Source organism: Phoca vitulina, unplaced genomic scaffold (assembly GCF_004348235.1).
Source record: "Phoca vitulina isolate PV1807 unplaced genomic scaffold, GSC_HSeal_1.0 scaffold51, whole genome shotgun sequence".
NCBI lineage: Eukaryota > Metazoa > Chordata > Mammalia > Carnivora > Phocidae > Phoca > Phoca vitulina.
Genome location: NW_022589754.1, coordinates 524,726 through 538,670, shown reverse-complemented (window position 1 = coordinate 538,670; position 13,945 = coordinate 524,726). Strand labels below are relative to the sequence as shown.

At 37.5% G+C, this 13,945-nt stretch overlaps 1 protein-coding gene and 1 pseudogene across 3 annotated transcripts in view; both read right to left on the bottom strand.

The window, feature by feature from the left end:
• Nucleotides 1–13,945, bottom strand: part of CHM (CHM Rab escort protein) — a 206,495-nt gene that overhangs the window by 80,421 nt on the left and 112,129 nt on the right. For all 3 annotated transcript variants that reach the window (XM_032387919.1, XM_032387917.1, XM_032387918.1), the window contains one exon: nucleotides 2,791–2,868. In XM_032387919.1, coding sequence (XP_032243810.1) covers nucleotides 2,791–2,868 — 78 coding nt within the window. The remainder of the gene's footprint in view (nucleotides 1–2,790; nucleotides 2,869–13,945) is intronic.
• LOC116621803 lies at nucleotides 7,051–8,165 on the bottom strand (annotated as a pseudogene).

The window sequence follows — 13,945 nt, the reverse complement described above, 5'->3', positions numbered from 1 at the left end:
TTTTCCAAAGAAGACACACAGATGGCCAAGAGACATAAAAAGATACTCAACATCACTCACCACCAGGGAAATACAAATCAAAACTACAATGAGATATTACCTCACACCTGTGAGAATGACTAAAATTAACAATACAGGAAACAAGAGCTGTTGGTGAGGATGTAGAGAAAGGGGAACCCTCTTACACTGTTGGTGGGAATGCAAACTGGTGCAGCCACCCTGCAAAACAGTGTAGAGGTTCCTCACCAAGTTAAAAATAGAACTACCCTAAGACACAGCAATTACACTACTATGTATTTACCCAAAGGAAAGAAAAATACTGATTCAAAGGGCTATATGCACCCGATGTTTATAGCAGCATTATCAACAATAGCCAATTTATGGAAAGAGCCCAAATGTCCATCAATTGATGAATGGATAAAGATGTGGTATATATATATATACACAATGGAATATTAACCATCAAAAAGAATGAAATCTTGCCATTGGCAATGACATGGATAGAGACTATTACGATAAGCGAAATAAGTCAGTCAGATAAAGACAAACACCATATGATTTCATTCATATGTGGAATTTAGGAAACAAGATAAATGAACATAGGCGGGAATAAAAGAGAGACAAACCAAGAAACAGACCAACTATAGAGAACTGATGGTTATTAGAGGGGAGGTGGGATGGGTTAAACGGGTGATAGCTATAAGGAGGGCACTTGTGATGAGCATCGGGTACTGTATGTGATGAATCACTAAATTCTACACCTGAAATTAATACTGCACTTTATGTTAACTAGATGGAATTTAAATAAAAACTTGGGGGAAAAAAACACATTTATAGCTTAAAGAAAATAACAAAAAACAAAAAAATAAATAAGATTCATATTTGACTCCAATAGATCTGGAAGAATCATTTTCATAAGGGCCTAGAATGAATTAAGATCTAAAGCTCCCACTCTATCCTAGAATACTGGCTAGATCCTGAACTTTACTTTACAGATCAGTGTTTCTTAGTGTCATCTATGGAGCACCTACATTAGATTCATTTGGGGTGTTCCTCAAAACTGCAAGTTCCTGACTCCATTCTAACCACATTATCCAATTTCACTCTCTGAGGGTGAGGCACAGAAATCTCCCTTAAAACAAAAACAAGAACAGAACAAGTTTACCTGGTGATTCTTAGGCACATTAAAATTTGAAAACTACCAATGTTTGGTCTTTAGACCCTTGGCCCCCAGCTATTTGTTGCAAGGAAGAATTCCTCTCTTCAGAGTTTATAATAAAAACTACATCAAAGTTAAGGTAAATGTAACCTTTAATTGAACAAATGTTATTACTGTACTTAATGTAGCCATTTTCTAAAATAAGAAACATGAGCCATGTAAATTCTTCTTGTCACTAAGAGTAACAAGTAGAACTGGAATTGGGCCCAAAAAAGGTAAAAGGATGTAAGTAAATAAACACCAAATAAAAATAAACAATTCACTATCTGGCTTTCCATCATGGGAACACATTCGTGCTTCAAAATGACTATATAAGGAAAAATGACTCTAAGAGGCTTAAAAACAACAATTCCTTCATGAACCTCCACAGAGTTATTCATGACCCAGTATATGAATATCCTGGGCCTTCAAAGATTTTTCACTATACATTATCATTTTTCATTTATGTGGTACCTTTGCATTAAGGTGCTAAAAGTACTTTACATACAAGCCTTTAAACTGTGTGTTTATATTATCTTATACTAGAGAATTACTTTCTAAGTCAAATTCACTGCCTAAATGTTACATGTTCTAGACTTGAATTTTTCTCCACCATATCTCAAAATACCAGCTTTTGGTGTTATAATTAGTCTATAAGAAATTATGCCGCTTAGACTATACAAAATTACTGTAAAATAAAACAGCTTAAATTTTCTATTTTTAAGCTTCCAGTTCATGATATTAAAGTATTTCATGGTCTGAACAATACCATTTCTTTATATACCCCTAAAAATAGTCATATTAGAGATATAGGTTAGATGCTTAACAACACGTAACTAGAAAGAAAAATACATAGTAATTTAAACAGCTCCTAAAACTTAATCCAGTTTTAATTTAAACACAGAAATCAAAGACTACTACTTAGTGTAATTCAGACAAGGGTGTATCTTAGTAACTAAATAATAAATCCTAGAAAAATATAATTGAAACATAAAAACACAGACATAAATAGATAGTGCTTGGCATTTTCTAAAAGCAGGTACATTCTTATTTCAAACCTAAACCAGTCTGCAGGCCTAGTATGATTGTATCAGAATTTATCCTCAGATAACAGGGTAGCATAGTTTATGACAACAATCTACCTAAAAAGTCATTAAAGTGTTTTTTCTCTTGGGAGTGACATGCATTATCAGCAGAGATTAATCTCATGAGTCTTTAGGTGAGCTCCATTTTTAAAAATGCAATAACAGAGGGCTTTGTTGTCATCTGATAAAAATCAATTAGAGGAGGTAAGGCCACAAGGAAAACTAACATCACTCACTACCCACCCCCGGCAGCTGAAATGATTTGTCTTCCAAGCTTGGATGATCAGGAGCTATAGTTATATTGCAGGGAAATTAATTTAGTTTCTATATTCTGAACTCACTTTCTTTGTTCTGGAGGATCTAAATACAAATTACTTTTAATCAAGGTTGATATGATATTAATACCAAGGAGGATCTTTGAAGAATCATTTTTTTTTAAATTGACTTTAGCATCTTTCACCTGTGCTTGGGGTGCAACTATAGGAACGTAACTTATATCACCCTTACTTTCTGGATTCTTTGTCCACAACAAGGCACTGTACTGAATGGCGAAGACAATAGATTCCACCAAACACTGCACACATCCTAGGAAGAGAATAGAAAGCGTGAATTAGGATTCTTGAGTTGAAAATTAAGGTAGCATTATTTTCTTTGAAATATATTCCATTTAATAAGTGATCTTACAGAAAAAGAATTTTGATAACTTATTATTTTCTCTGTCATGGTATTAAGAACCCCTCAGAAGTAAGATTAGTAATATTTTGATGCAGCATGAGGTACCAGTACTAATAATACAATGTGCAAGCCTAGAATTATGATCAAGCCAAAAGTATCCCTAAAGCTCAGCTATTCCCCCAAACCACCTACTAACTACAAATAGCCTCAAGAGGTAATGTCTGAGACCCCCAACAGAAATGACCCCAGAGGGGCACCTGGGTGGCTTAGTTGGTTAAGCATTTGACTCTTGATTTTGGCTCACATCATGATCTCATGGTTGGGGACTGAACGGAGTCAGGCTCTGTGCTCAGCAGGGAGTATGCCTGAGATTCTCTCTCCTCTCCCTCTGCCCCTCCCCCCACTCATGCAAGCTCGCTCTGTCTCTCTCTCTCTCTGTAAAATTAAAAAAAAAAAAAAAAAAGTGGCCACAGAGAAGTCTTAAGGAGGAAACAAGCAGGGAAGACTCTGGGAGACCCCTGGATATTTTGCTTACCTTAAAAGTAAGCAAAAACTACACTGGGAATTGAAAACTAGAGCAGTAAGCACATGAGTTAATGCTGCAGAAGTTCTAAGGAGTTTGCCTATCTCATGAAACTAAGGGCTTGGGTTTTAATGCTTATGTAGGGACAGGAGAGGCCTTAAGATCCAAGTAAGGCAGGGAGTAGAAAATGAGATATTCTCTCATAATGTCTGGATCCTTAAAGGACTACACTTCAGTGAAAACCCACTTAACCATGAAAGGGAGAAAAGAAAAATGGTTTTATCCAAAGCCCTGGGTGGAGAAGATTATACCTCTGTATTTATAACCAGTGGTCTGTCCTCACACAGGTCGGGGGTTTGAAATTATACTACATGATCCAAGAAACCCTTAACCAATAAAACACCATGAAAGAAAAGTGGCTCTGGGTCAGTAGTACCTCTGGAGACTTGGTGGAAGCAATTGCTAAAACTTTCTGGAGCTACACAAAGCCACATGAAAGAGCCACAGACAGAATCCCCTTATGATATGTTTATAATCTAAAATTATACATGAAGAAACATACCTTAGCCTGAGTGAGGATTAACAGACACAACAAATGGGGTTGGATAGCTGAAGTATGGACAGTCTTACGGGGACTGCATCCTCTAACTGCACAGTTGGCTTAACCTCTCACATTGTATAATGGAATACTATAAGCAATTTAAATGAATGAACTACATTCCCATCTATCAACATGGATAAATGGCAAAAACATAAAAATTGAGTGATAATAGCAAATTGGGGAAGAATATATTCAGAGTGATGTCATTTATAAAAAGTTTCAAAACTTCATATGCAAATATGTAGTAAAAGTGCAGAAACATTTAAAGGAATTATAAACACCAAATTCAGGATAGTAGTTATCTCTGGGAAGAGAGGGAGTAAAAGTTACAATGGAAGTTTCAATTGTTCAGTTTCTTAAAAAAATATATTGAGAACAAATATGGCAAAATGTTAAGATTTGACAAAACTGTGAATGGCTACATGGTGACCTTTATATTATTCTATGTACTTCCTGGAGCATTCTTGAAATATTTCATAACCAGATTATAATGAAAAATATAAATAGTAGAGATAAGTGACATTCACCAAGTATGGCATAATACTCCTATTATCTTTCTAAGTTTGATTCATTTTACTGAACCTGACCAAGCTAGTTAGGATAGGTGAGGTTAGGTAATAATTCATTCTGGTACAGGATGGCATAGATCAGGGGTTTTTTTCCATTGAGAAATTTAGAATATAAGAAATGTCACATTAGAGCATGCAAGCAAAATTTCACGTGCTTAAAAACCCTTAGATTCCAAGTTTTACCCAGGGCACCTGCTACAAGATATTCTCCCTTCTTGCTAATCTTGTTCACCAGTCACATACCAAGTTACAGAATGATATTTATTAATTGTCTGGTATACCTGGTACTATTTGAGACACTGCACTCGACAGATCCCACAGAGGATTAGAAAAAAATCATCTATTAGACTGTTTAGATACATTTCCCAAGTGGTATTCTAACCCCTGTTGTTGGTAGGGGAATACCAATTTAGTGAAATTGATGTGACTGAGATAATCAGTCCAACCTTCACCATCAATTTCCTGTTGATACTGAAAGAGGCCACATTCACATGAAATATTACTGGCCCACTAAAAATAGGCTAAATTAGGTTAAGTCCCAAAATGGACCATCAAGTTAAAAATGTGAATCACACAATCAGCATTCTCATTTGCCTGGGGATCTCTGTTACCTGAGTAGCAGCATCAGTGTTTCCAACTTCCTTGTAAGCAGCTATAGATGAGCGATAACCAACTGACTGACCTACAGAGTTTTTCATTTCAGTCATACTGGTCCATGTTTTTACACACACACACACACACACACACACACACACACACACACACACCCCAACCCCCCCCACTCAGGAAAAAACAATTTTTAAATATCTTCCCACATTCCAAGAAAAGCAAGGGGATCAAGTTCAGAATCAGAAGCTGTATAAAGTTAAAAAAATCATAAAATATCATGCCATAGACTATTATGGTATTAACAAAAGCCTGAGAAATCCACTTAACTAAAATTAAATGCATTTTTTTTACGAAGACCTCCTTTCATTATATATTACACTATTTATGAAATACATTGCTACTTTAGTATATATTAAGTATCCCTTTGTTTGAAAATTAATTTCTATTAAGTTTTAGGGTAAATGAGGCCTCTGAAAAATATATTTAAATATAAGATGCAATAGAGGCATCTTTAACTGTTTATTTTAGTAAGCCATCAACAAATTACCTGGTTTTCAACACGATTTAACAGTAGTGGACATATACTACATAGAAGGAACACAAGAATGTAAAGAATGTTTAGGATTGGTTTGTGTGGATGTTATTTTTTTTAACTTCAATGTTTTAGTATCATGAAATACAAATACAAAACACTGTACGAGTCTATGTTGTACTACATGGAGATGGAATAATATATTTGTGTTTTTATCAGAATCTGTATCACCCAATACTAGCCACTGTACCAAAGGCTTTCCACAGGAATTTTTCTACTCTATGAGGTTTTATCATGAATAAAAAAGCTCACAAATCTTTTCAACCACTGCAGATTTATATTTATCTTAATATTCTTGTTCAGCTGCTTTGGACAACTGCTAAGAAATACAAAATTGCCTTAGCCAAGAGTTTTGAGTGGCTAAAGAATTTTGTTATTTCATGTTGGCCAAGATCTCCCTTATGTTGGCATTGCAAAGACACTGTGCACTTCTATGGGGTAAGAAAAAGGGATCTCGATAGCCCTCTTAGTGTTTAGGGAGGCAAATTACCATTTCTTGAAAAGCACAGAATATTATAATCGTTATTGGCTAAACAGTAATTAATGAAAATCCATTTATATAAGACAAACAACAGCAACAGAGAGCCATAAAGCCTCATATGTACTAAAGAAAAGTTTGGAAATATTTCAACTGTTTTTCCTACCTCTACATTGGTTTAACCAAATCAAGTGAGAGTAACATCAGCCAATAAAGAAAAGTGTCCAGAATTCAGCTTCCATAGCATACCTCAGCTATTTTAGCTAAGACTTTTTTTATGAAAAACCAAAAGAGATGAAAGTAGATTTACTTTGTTGGAAATAAAAAAAATGAAAATACTGCTAATTTCATAAAATATTTGAAACTAATTTTGTTTTTATAATAAAGTGTTTATCTTTTTTTTTTTTAAGTTTTAATTGTCGTTCCTGCTGTTAAAAAAAAAAAAAATCAGTCAAAGTCATGTCAACATTTAGGGATAAACTTTGGGGTATTTAAAATAACATGTTTGGAAAACTGAACCACATATTTATTTGACAGAGAGAGCGCGAGAGCAGGAACACAAGCAGGGGGAGTGGGAGAGGGAGAAGCAGGCTTCCCGCGGAGCAGGGAGTCCGATGTGGGGCTCGATCCCAGGACTCTGGGATCATGACCTGAGCCGAAGGCAGACGCTTAACCAACTGAGCTACCCAGGCGCCTGAACCACATTTTTAATTGCCAGCATTATCCTTTGTTCTTGGTAGAATCATCTTCGTTTCTTCTTTTTACATCCCAATTGTAAACCCTGGCCATACTGACTTCTGTGGTAATCAAGATTCTCCGTGGCAGTCAACAAATTCTTTTCCAGCAATGCCTGAGCTTCATCAATACCATATTCAAGCATTACATTAGTCTCCAACCACAGACACACTTTATCAGTAGGAGAAATTGAAGCTTTGCAATACAGGTTACCGCCAGTAAGAATCTGGTCTCCAGTGGACTCTTTTTTCTTCTGCATGTATTTTAGAATTTCTAAAGTCTGCTTAATTTCAGGAATCTGGCCTTTTAGCTTCCTTTTCTTTTGAGCAAGGTTTGAGTTCCATACACTTTTACTTCTGGTACTGTTCATACAGCTTCTTTAGTACTGTAGCTGCAGTCTCATTCCCATGCTGTTTCATGAAGGAATCTACATCTTCCACAAACACGACCTCAGTAATCCCTAGGTGGAGCCGCCACCCATTCCCGGTGGCCACTTCTAAGCCATAACCATCCTTCGGGGCCGCCATCTTGGGGAAGCGAGCACACGACTTGTGTGGATGTCATAAAGGAAGAAGTCCAATGATTGGACACTGTCAGAATCCAACAAATTTCCTCTTCATTTTAAACGAGAACAGGGTGTGTTTTGTGCTCTTGGAAAGAATTACTTGATATCTACCATAAATCTACACAACTGCAAAAGTGTACACCTGCATATGTATATATGTTTTTTATACTCCTTCTCAGTGGCTTTTTTTTTTTTTTTCATTCCAGTCATGCCTGTTAGGGAAAATATGTGTTGCTCACAATGGTGGCATTTGTTCTCTCAGTGGTTTTGTTACCAGCTAGATCCTAAGAGCTGACCTTTACTGCCCACCTGCTTGTACTCACCAACCTTTGTCTCACATTTTTCCTTAAGCTCTTCTTGCCAGCTTATCTCATAACTCAGGCAAACAGAAATCAAAACTACCCCTCAAGCCATAGCCACTGCCCTGACAAGACCTCCAGCCAGTCCAGATCAGTTTGAGTGCAAACCCGGACCCTGACTTGCGTCTGCGCAGAAACCATGGACTATATCTTTTTTTAACTTTAAAAAATGTTAATTCCAGTATAGCTACCATACAATGTTATATTAGTTTCAGGTGTACAATACAGCAATTCACCAATTCTATACATTACTCAAGGCTCATCATATTAAATGTACTCTTAATCCCCTTCACCTATTTCATGTACCTCCCCACCTACCTCACCTCTGGTAAACACCAGTTTCTTCTCTATGAGTCTTTTTTGTTTTTATTTATTTTATTTTCTTAAATTCCATGAGTGAAATCATATGGTATTTGTCTTTCTCTGCCTGACTTATTTCACTTAGCATTATACTTTCTAGATCCATCCATGTTGGGGGTGTGTGTGTGTGTACGTACACAGTGTGTACGTACACACACCATATCTTATTCATCTATCGATGGACATTTGGGCTGCTTCCATAATTTGGCTAGTGTAAATAATGCTGAATAAACATAAGGGTGCTGTATCTTTTTTTTTTTTTTTTAAAGATTTTATTTATTTGAGAGAGAGAGACAGAGCGAGAGAGAGCATGAGAGGGAGGAGGGTCAGAGGGAGAAGCAGACTCCCTGCTGAGCAGGGAGCCCGATGTGGGACTCGATCCCGGGACTCCAGGATCATGACCTGAGCCGAAGGCAGTCGCTTAACCAACTGAGCCACCCAGGCGCCCCCATGCTGTATCTTTTTGAATTAATGTTTTCACAGTGTTTGGGTAAATACCTAGTAGTGGAATTACTAGATCAGATTTATATTTTTTTAAAAGATGAGCTTGGCTGCTGTGTAGAGAATTGTCAATGGGCAAGAGTGGAAAAGAGGAGGCCAGTTATGTTTGCAGTAGACCAAGTTAGAGATGATGGCAACTTGAAGCAGGGTAGTGGCAATGGAGATGAAATGGAGACACTGGAGACAATTTGAGACATAAAGCTGACAAGAATTGCTGATGGACTGGATGTAGCAGGGAGATGTCCTCCTGAAGACAAGTTTAAGGTAATTCAGATATTCATGAGAGCAGTCTCCCCTCTGAAATGTTTAACAATCAAATTTAACTGTTCAAGCCTGATACAATCTCCCTGTACAGGTAGAGCTTTGAAGGATTCTGCAGAAACACTTCTCTTCCACCTAGGGTGTGATTATTAGAGCCAGCTAATTGTTACCAACCTCAACAACCACTGTATCTATCCTGGCCATTCATTACTTAATACTCTGGGTACAAATATCTAGATAGGAGGGTACCAGGAACAGATTAGTTTCAGGCCTTCAAAAAGTTACCATGCACCTGTAAGGACAGAGCACTGTTGCTAATTCAAGAAATTATATGTCACAAGTATCTAAGTCCAATGGGGCTTTTGATGCAAATTTCACACTCATGAAAAAGTTGTGAACAGATGGATTGCCCTTTAGGCATTGCCGTCATTCTTGAAAGGCATAATCATCATGCTCAACTTAGAAAAAGCTGCCAAAAGGAATACATAGCCTTCAGAAAACTCACCCAGAAACTGCCTCTATTTTATAGCTCTTAGCCATATATCTAGCTTCCTCTGTTCTTGGTGACATTCTGTAGATGATGTATTCATTTTTTTTCAGCTTTCCCAGCTGTCCTTAAATTAACCTTCTACAGAAAAAGTCACAATAAAACTATGTATTATATGACAGAAACAGCTCTGTATTAATAATTGCACCAGGGACCCAGAATATAAATTATAGAATACAAGTCATCATTCAGTCTTTTTTTCCACTAGTTCTCTTTTCTTTGGGGGGACGGGTGAAATAAGTGAAGGGGATTAAGAATATACTTACCATGATGAACACTGAGTAATGTGTAGAATTGGTGAATCACTACACTGTACACTTCAAACTAATATTACACTGTATGTTAATTATACTGGAATTTTAAAAAATTAAAAATTCATCATTCAATATTAAAAAAAAAATTAAGCCTTCCAAAAATACTGGAGGTCAATTTACATGCTTGGGTCACAACCTAGGCTCTGTATCTACACATCATGTGCAGAATAGCTCCCTGGTTTGTATGCAAACCAGAAACACCATGTCAACTCAACGATTCTCCAATACAGCCTATTGCAATGACATCAATGGAGCTTTTGATGGGAAAGCACTAATGTTTCCTAACTACTCTTTAAACATAATTTAAACTAAGCTTTTTTTTTTTTTTTTTTTTTTTAAAGATTTTATTTATTTGACAGAGAGAGACACAGCGAGAGAGGGAACACAAGCAGGGGGAGTGGGAGAGGGAGAAGCAGGCTCCCCACGGAGCAGGGGGCTCGATCCCAGGACCCCGAGGATCATGACCTGAGCCGAAGGCAGACGTTTAATGACTGAGCCACCCAGGCGCCCCTAAACTAAGCTTTTAATAAAACTGAAATTTTTAGTCTGAATACACAGACTAGCAGCTTCATTTTCTTTTTAATCTGCCACATATCTACTTAAGCAAATTCATTTAAAAAGACATCTTTCAAATTCAAAAGGAAGCCCTTGGTTCAAACTTTTAAGATGTAGCAAAGAAGTCTATAGTAGTGGAGCGCCTGGGTGGCTCAGTCGTTAAGCGTCTGCCTTCGGCTCAGATCATGATCCCAGGGTCCTGGGATCGAGCCCCGTATCAGGCTCCCTGCTCGGTGGGAAGCCTGCTTCTCCCTCTCCCACTCCTCCTCTGCTTGTGTTCCCTCTCTCGCTGTCTCTCTCTCTGTCAAATAAATAAATAAAATCTTTAAAAAAAAAAAAAGGTCTATAGTAGTAAATCTACTTAGGCTCTGGATTTCTTTGGGCTATCATCCTTTCTCTGCCTCTTTCTCTGCTTTGACATTCTATACATGATATAATCATTTCTTATATTAATAATTCTTATTTAAATCATTGACCCATTTTGCTACCTAGTCTTCAAAACTCAAATTGTACAAATAACACAGGTAAATAAGCATCAATTTTAAATCAAGACAGTAATATACTTTTATTTGTAATGCTCTTCATGACTATGTCCTATATAGTGTGGGTTTTTCTTAATGCAGACACAAGAATACCCAAAGCTAATGTTTTCTGAGATCCCTACATAACAACTCCTAGAACTTTTCATGGGTTGAAAAATATGGGCGGATCCATCTAGAGTTACAGTCACTTATGCCATTCTCCTGCCTTCTCACATAACCTTATGAAACAATCCTTCAGCGAATACTCTTTAGTTCGATATTTTACTATCTACAATAGCCCTCAGTGTCAATTACAAATTGGGAAGCAGCTGAGAGTTACTATGCTGACTGTCCACAATCATTTATAAAAATGTTAAAAAAAGGGCGCCTGGGTGGCTCAGTTGGTTGAGCAACTGCCTTCGGCTCAGGTCATGATCCTGGAGTCCCTGGATCGAGTCCCACATCGGGCTCCCTGCTCAGCAGGGAGTCTGCTTCTCCCTCTGATCCTCCCCCTCTCATGCTCTCTGTCTCCCATTCTCTCTCTCAGGTAAATAAATAAAATCTTAAAAAAAAAAAAAAAAAAATGTTAAAAAAAAAAAAACAAAAGGAAGCCTACTGTAAAAATCTCCCCATGCAAGGAGGAGTTCATTGAATCCACCCATTCCTTTTTTTCTGTGTTTAAACTAGATCTCTATGCATGACTAAACATTATCCCCAACCCCATGGTAGGAGGACATTTTTAAAGCAGTGTTTGGTATAAAATCTATTAAAGGCTTTTTGAAAATCTAAATGTTCACTGACTCCTCCTTGTTCCCACCTTATTTACCCCTCTCAAAGAACCTTGTCAGATGGCTGATGTATAATTACCTCACAAAAACCATATTCTTTCTTCCTGTGGATTACATGTCCAATAATTTTCTCCTTTGGCTATTTATTAAAAAATTGACTGTCAGGTCAAATAGCCTTATTCCTCTGCGATTCCTGGGCTCCTTCTTTAAACTATATACCCTCTATACCTTCTCCATACCCCCAAACCAAATCCCTGCTCAGGACTGACTATCTTATTTTAAACTGAATTGGTTCACACAAAGAAGTGCCCCAGGTCCCTTCAGTCACCAATACATTCACTTTTTCCCCATTGGATGGTATGTATCAATTCATACAGTAAAATAAAACAAAGGACAGTCATTTGTGTTAGGCAAATCCTAGGAAAGACCTGCAAGCTTTCTCAATTCAAAGGCTAATGGTACTAACCTGGAACATGAGTCACCTAGGGCTACGTATAAAACTGAAATTGCTCAAATCAACCAACTAGCCACTGGTACTATGCTAGTTTCACAGTAGATGCACAGACTTAGCCCTCTGTTAGATAAATGAGAAAAATTATAGTATTAAGTGTAACAACTGAAAAAAAAATAAAGAATTTATTTTGTGGTAGACTAGAAGTATTATAAGGGAATTGAAAGAAGAGGTCAACATGTGTTGGAAGAAGAGTTACAGAATGTCAAAAGTAGAGGAAACCTTTAAAAGAGCTGGACCAATTTCAGAGAAGGTAAACCACTTGCCTAAAAGCATATAGCTTCTAGCAGTCAGGTGTAGTGAAAGAAGATCTGATGGCTAGGCCTGTGTCAATCCTTGAAGAGGAACAGGCCAGACTGCTGGGGGTGGGAACAGATCCTAAAAGGTAGAAAAGTAATGAGAAAATGCAGAAAGGTGAGAGTGTGCATAGACACTGGAGTAATTAAATGGATGTACAAACTGGGGCACCTGGTGGCTCAGTTGGTTAAGCGTCTGCTTTCGGCTCAGGTCATGATCTCAGGGTCCTGGGATCGAGCCTCACATTGGACTCTCTGCTCAGCGGCGAGTCTGCTTCTCCCTCTCCCTCTGTGATCTCTCTCGCTTTCACTCTCTCTCAAATAAATAAATAAAATCTTTATAAATAAATAAATAAAATGGATGCACAAACTGGGGAATGACAGGAAGGAGCTGAAGGATAAAATTACTACAAAATGGGGCTAAAAGGTAACTAGAAGTGTTTGCATTTGATGTGACAGACAAGAGAATGCCACTGGAATTGCCATGCTGGTTTGATGAAGGAGGCAGATAGTGGGAGCAGGAGAGCAGCTAGCAATTATAGTCCTGACCATGGCAGAAGAGTAGAAACTGAGGAAAGCATAACTCTAAGAAACTGAGAAGCGGGGTGCCTGGGTGGCTCACTTGGTTGAGCAGCTGCCTTTGGCTCAGGTCACGATCGCAGGGTCCTGGGATCAAGCCCCATATCAGGCTCCCTGCTCAGCAGGGAGTCTGCTTCTCCCTCTCCCTCTGCCCTTGCTTGTTTGCTTGCTCACTCTCCCTTTCCCTCTCAAATAAATAAAAACAGAAGAAATAACATAGTAGTTAGACAGAATCAAAGGTTAATCCCAGAATTACTAGGCTGTTGATTTGTGAGAAGAAAAATGCCACTGGAATGCTTGTGGTTTCCTTAAAGGATGCTCAATTTATAGAGTAACTCAAAATCCAAATCTAGACTTCTGAGGTTATATGGATATGGCATAAATTCACTACATACCATAGTTGCTAACTATGAGTGATATAATGAAGGGCATTTTCAAATGGCTATAATACATTTTTTTAAAACCTCAATTTGGTGAAAGATATCATCCTCTGACATGTACAAATAAAAATTGTCATTTACCTATAGCAAGGAGTTCCCAACTAGACGTCCATGAGATAAATCTGCTTGTAGATAAATTTTGTATGACCTCAGTTTAAAAGAAAAAAGTTACTTTGGCATAAACAATCTGGATCTCTGTCTTCTTTTAAAGAGAAAATCTGGCAACACTAGGCCTACAATCAAGACTTATGGTCACATAGCAACTTCTCTTTTTAGATGTATC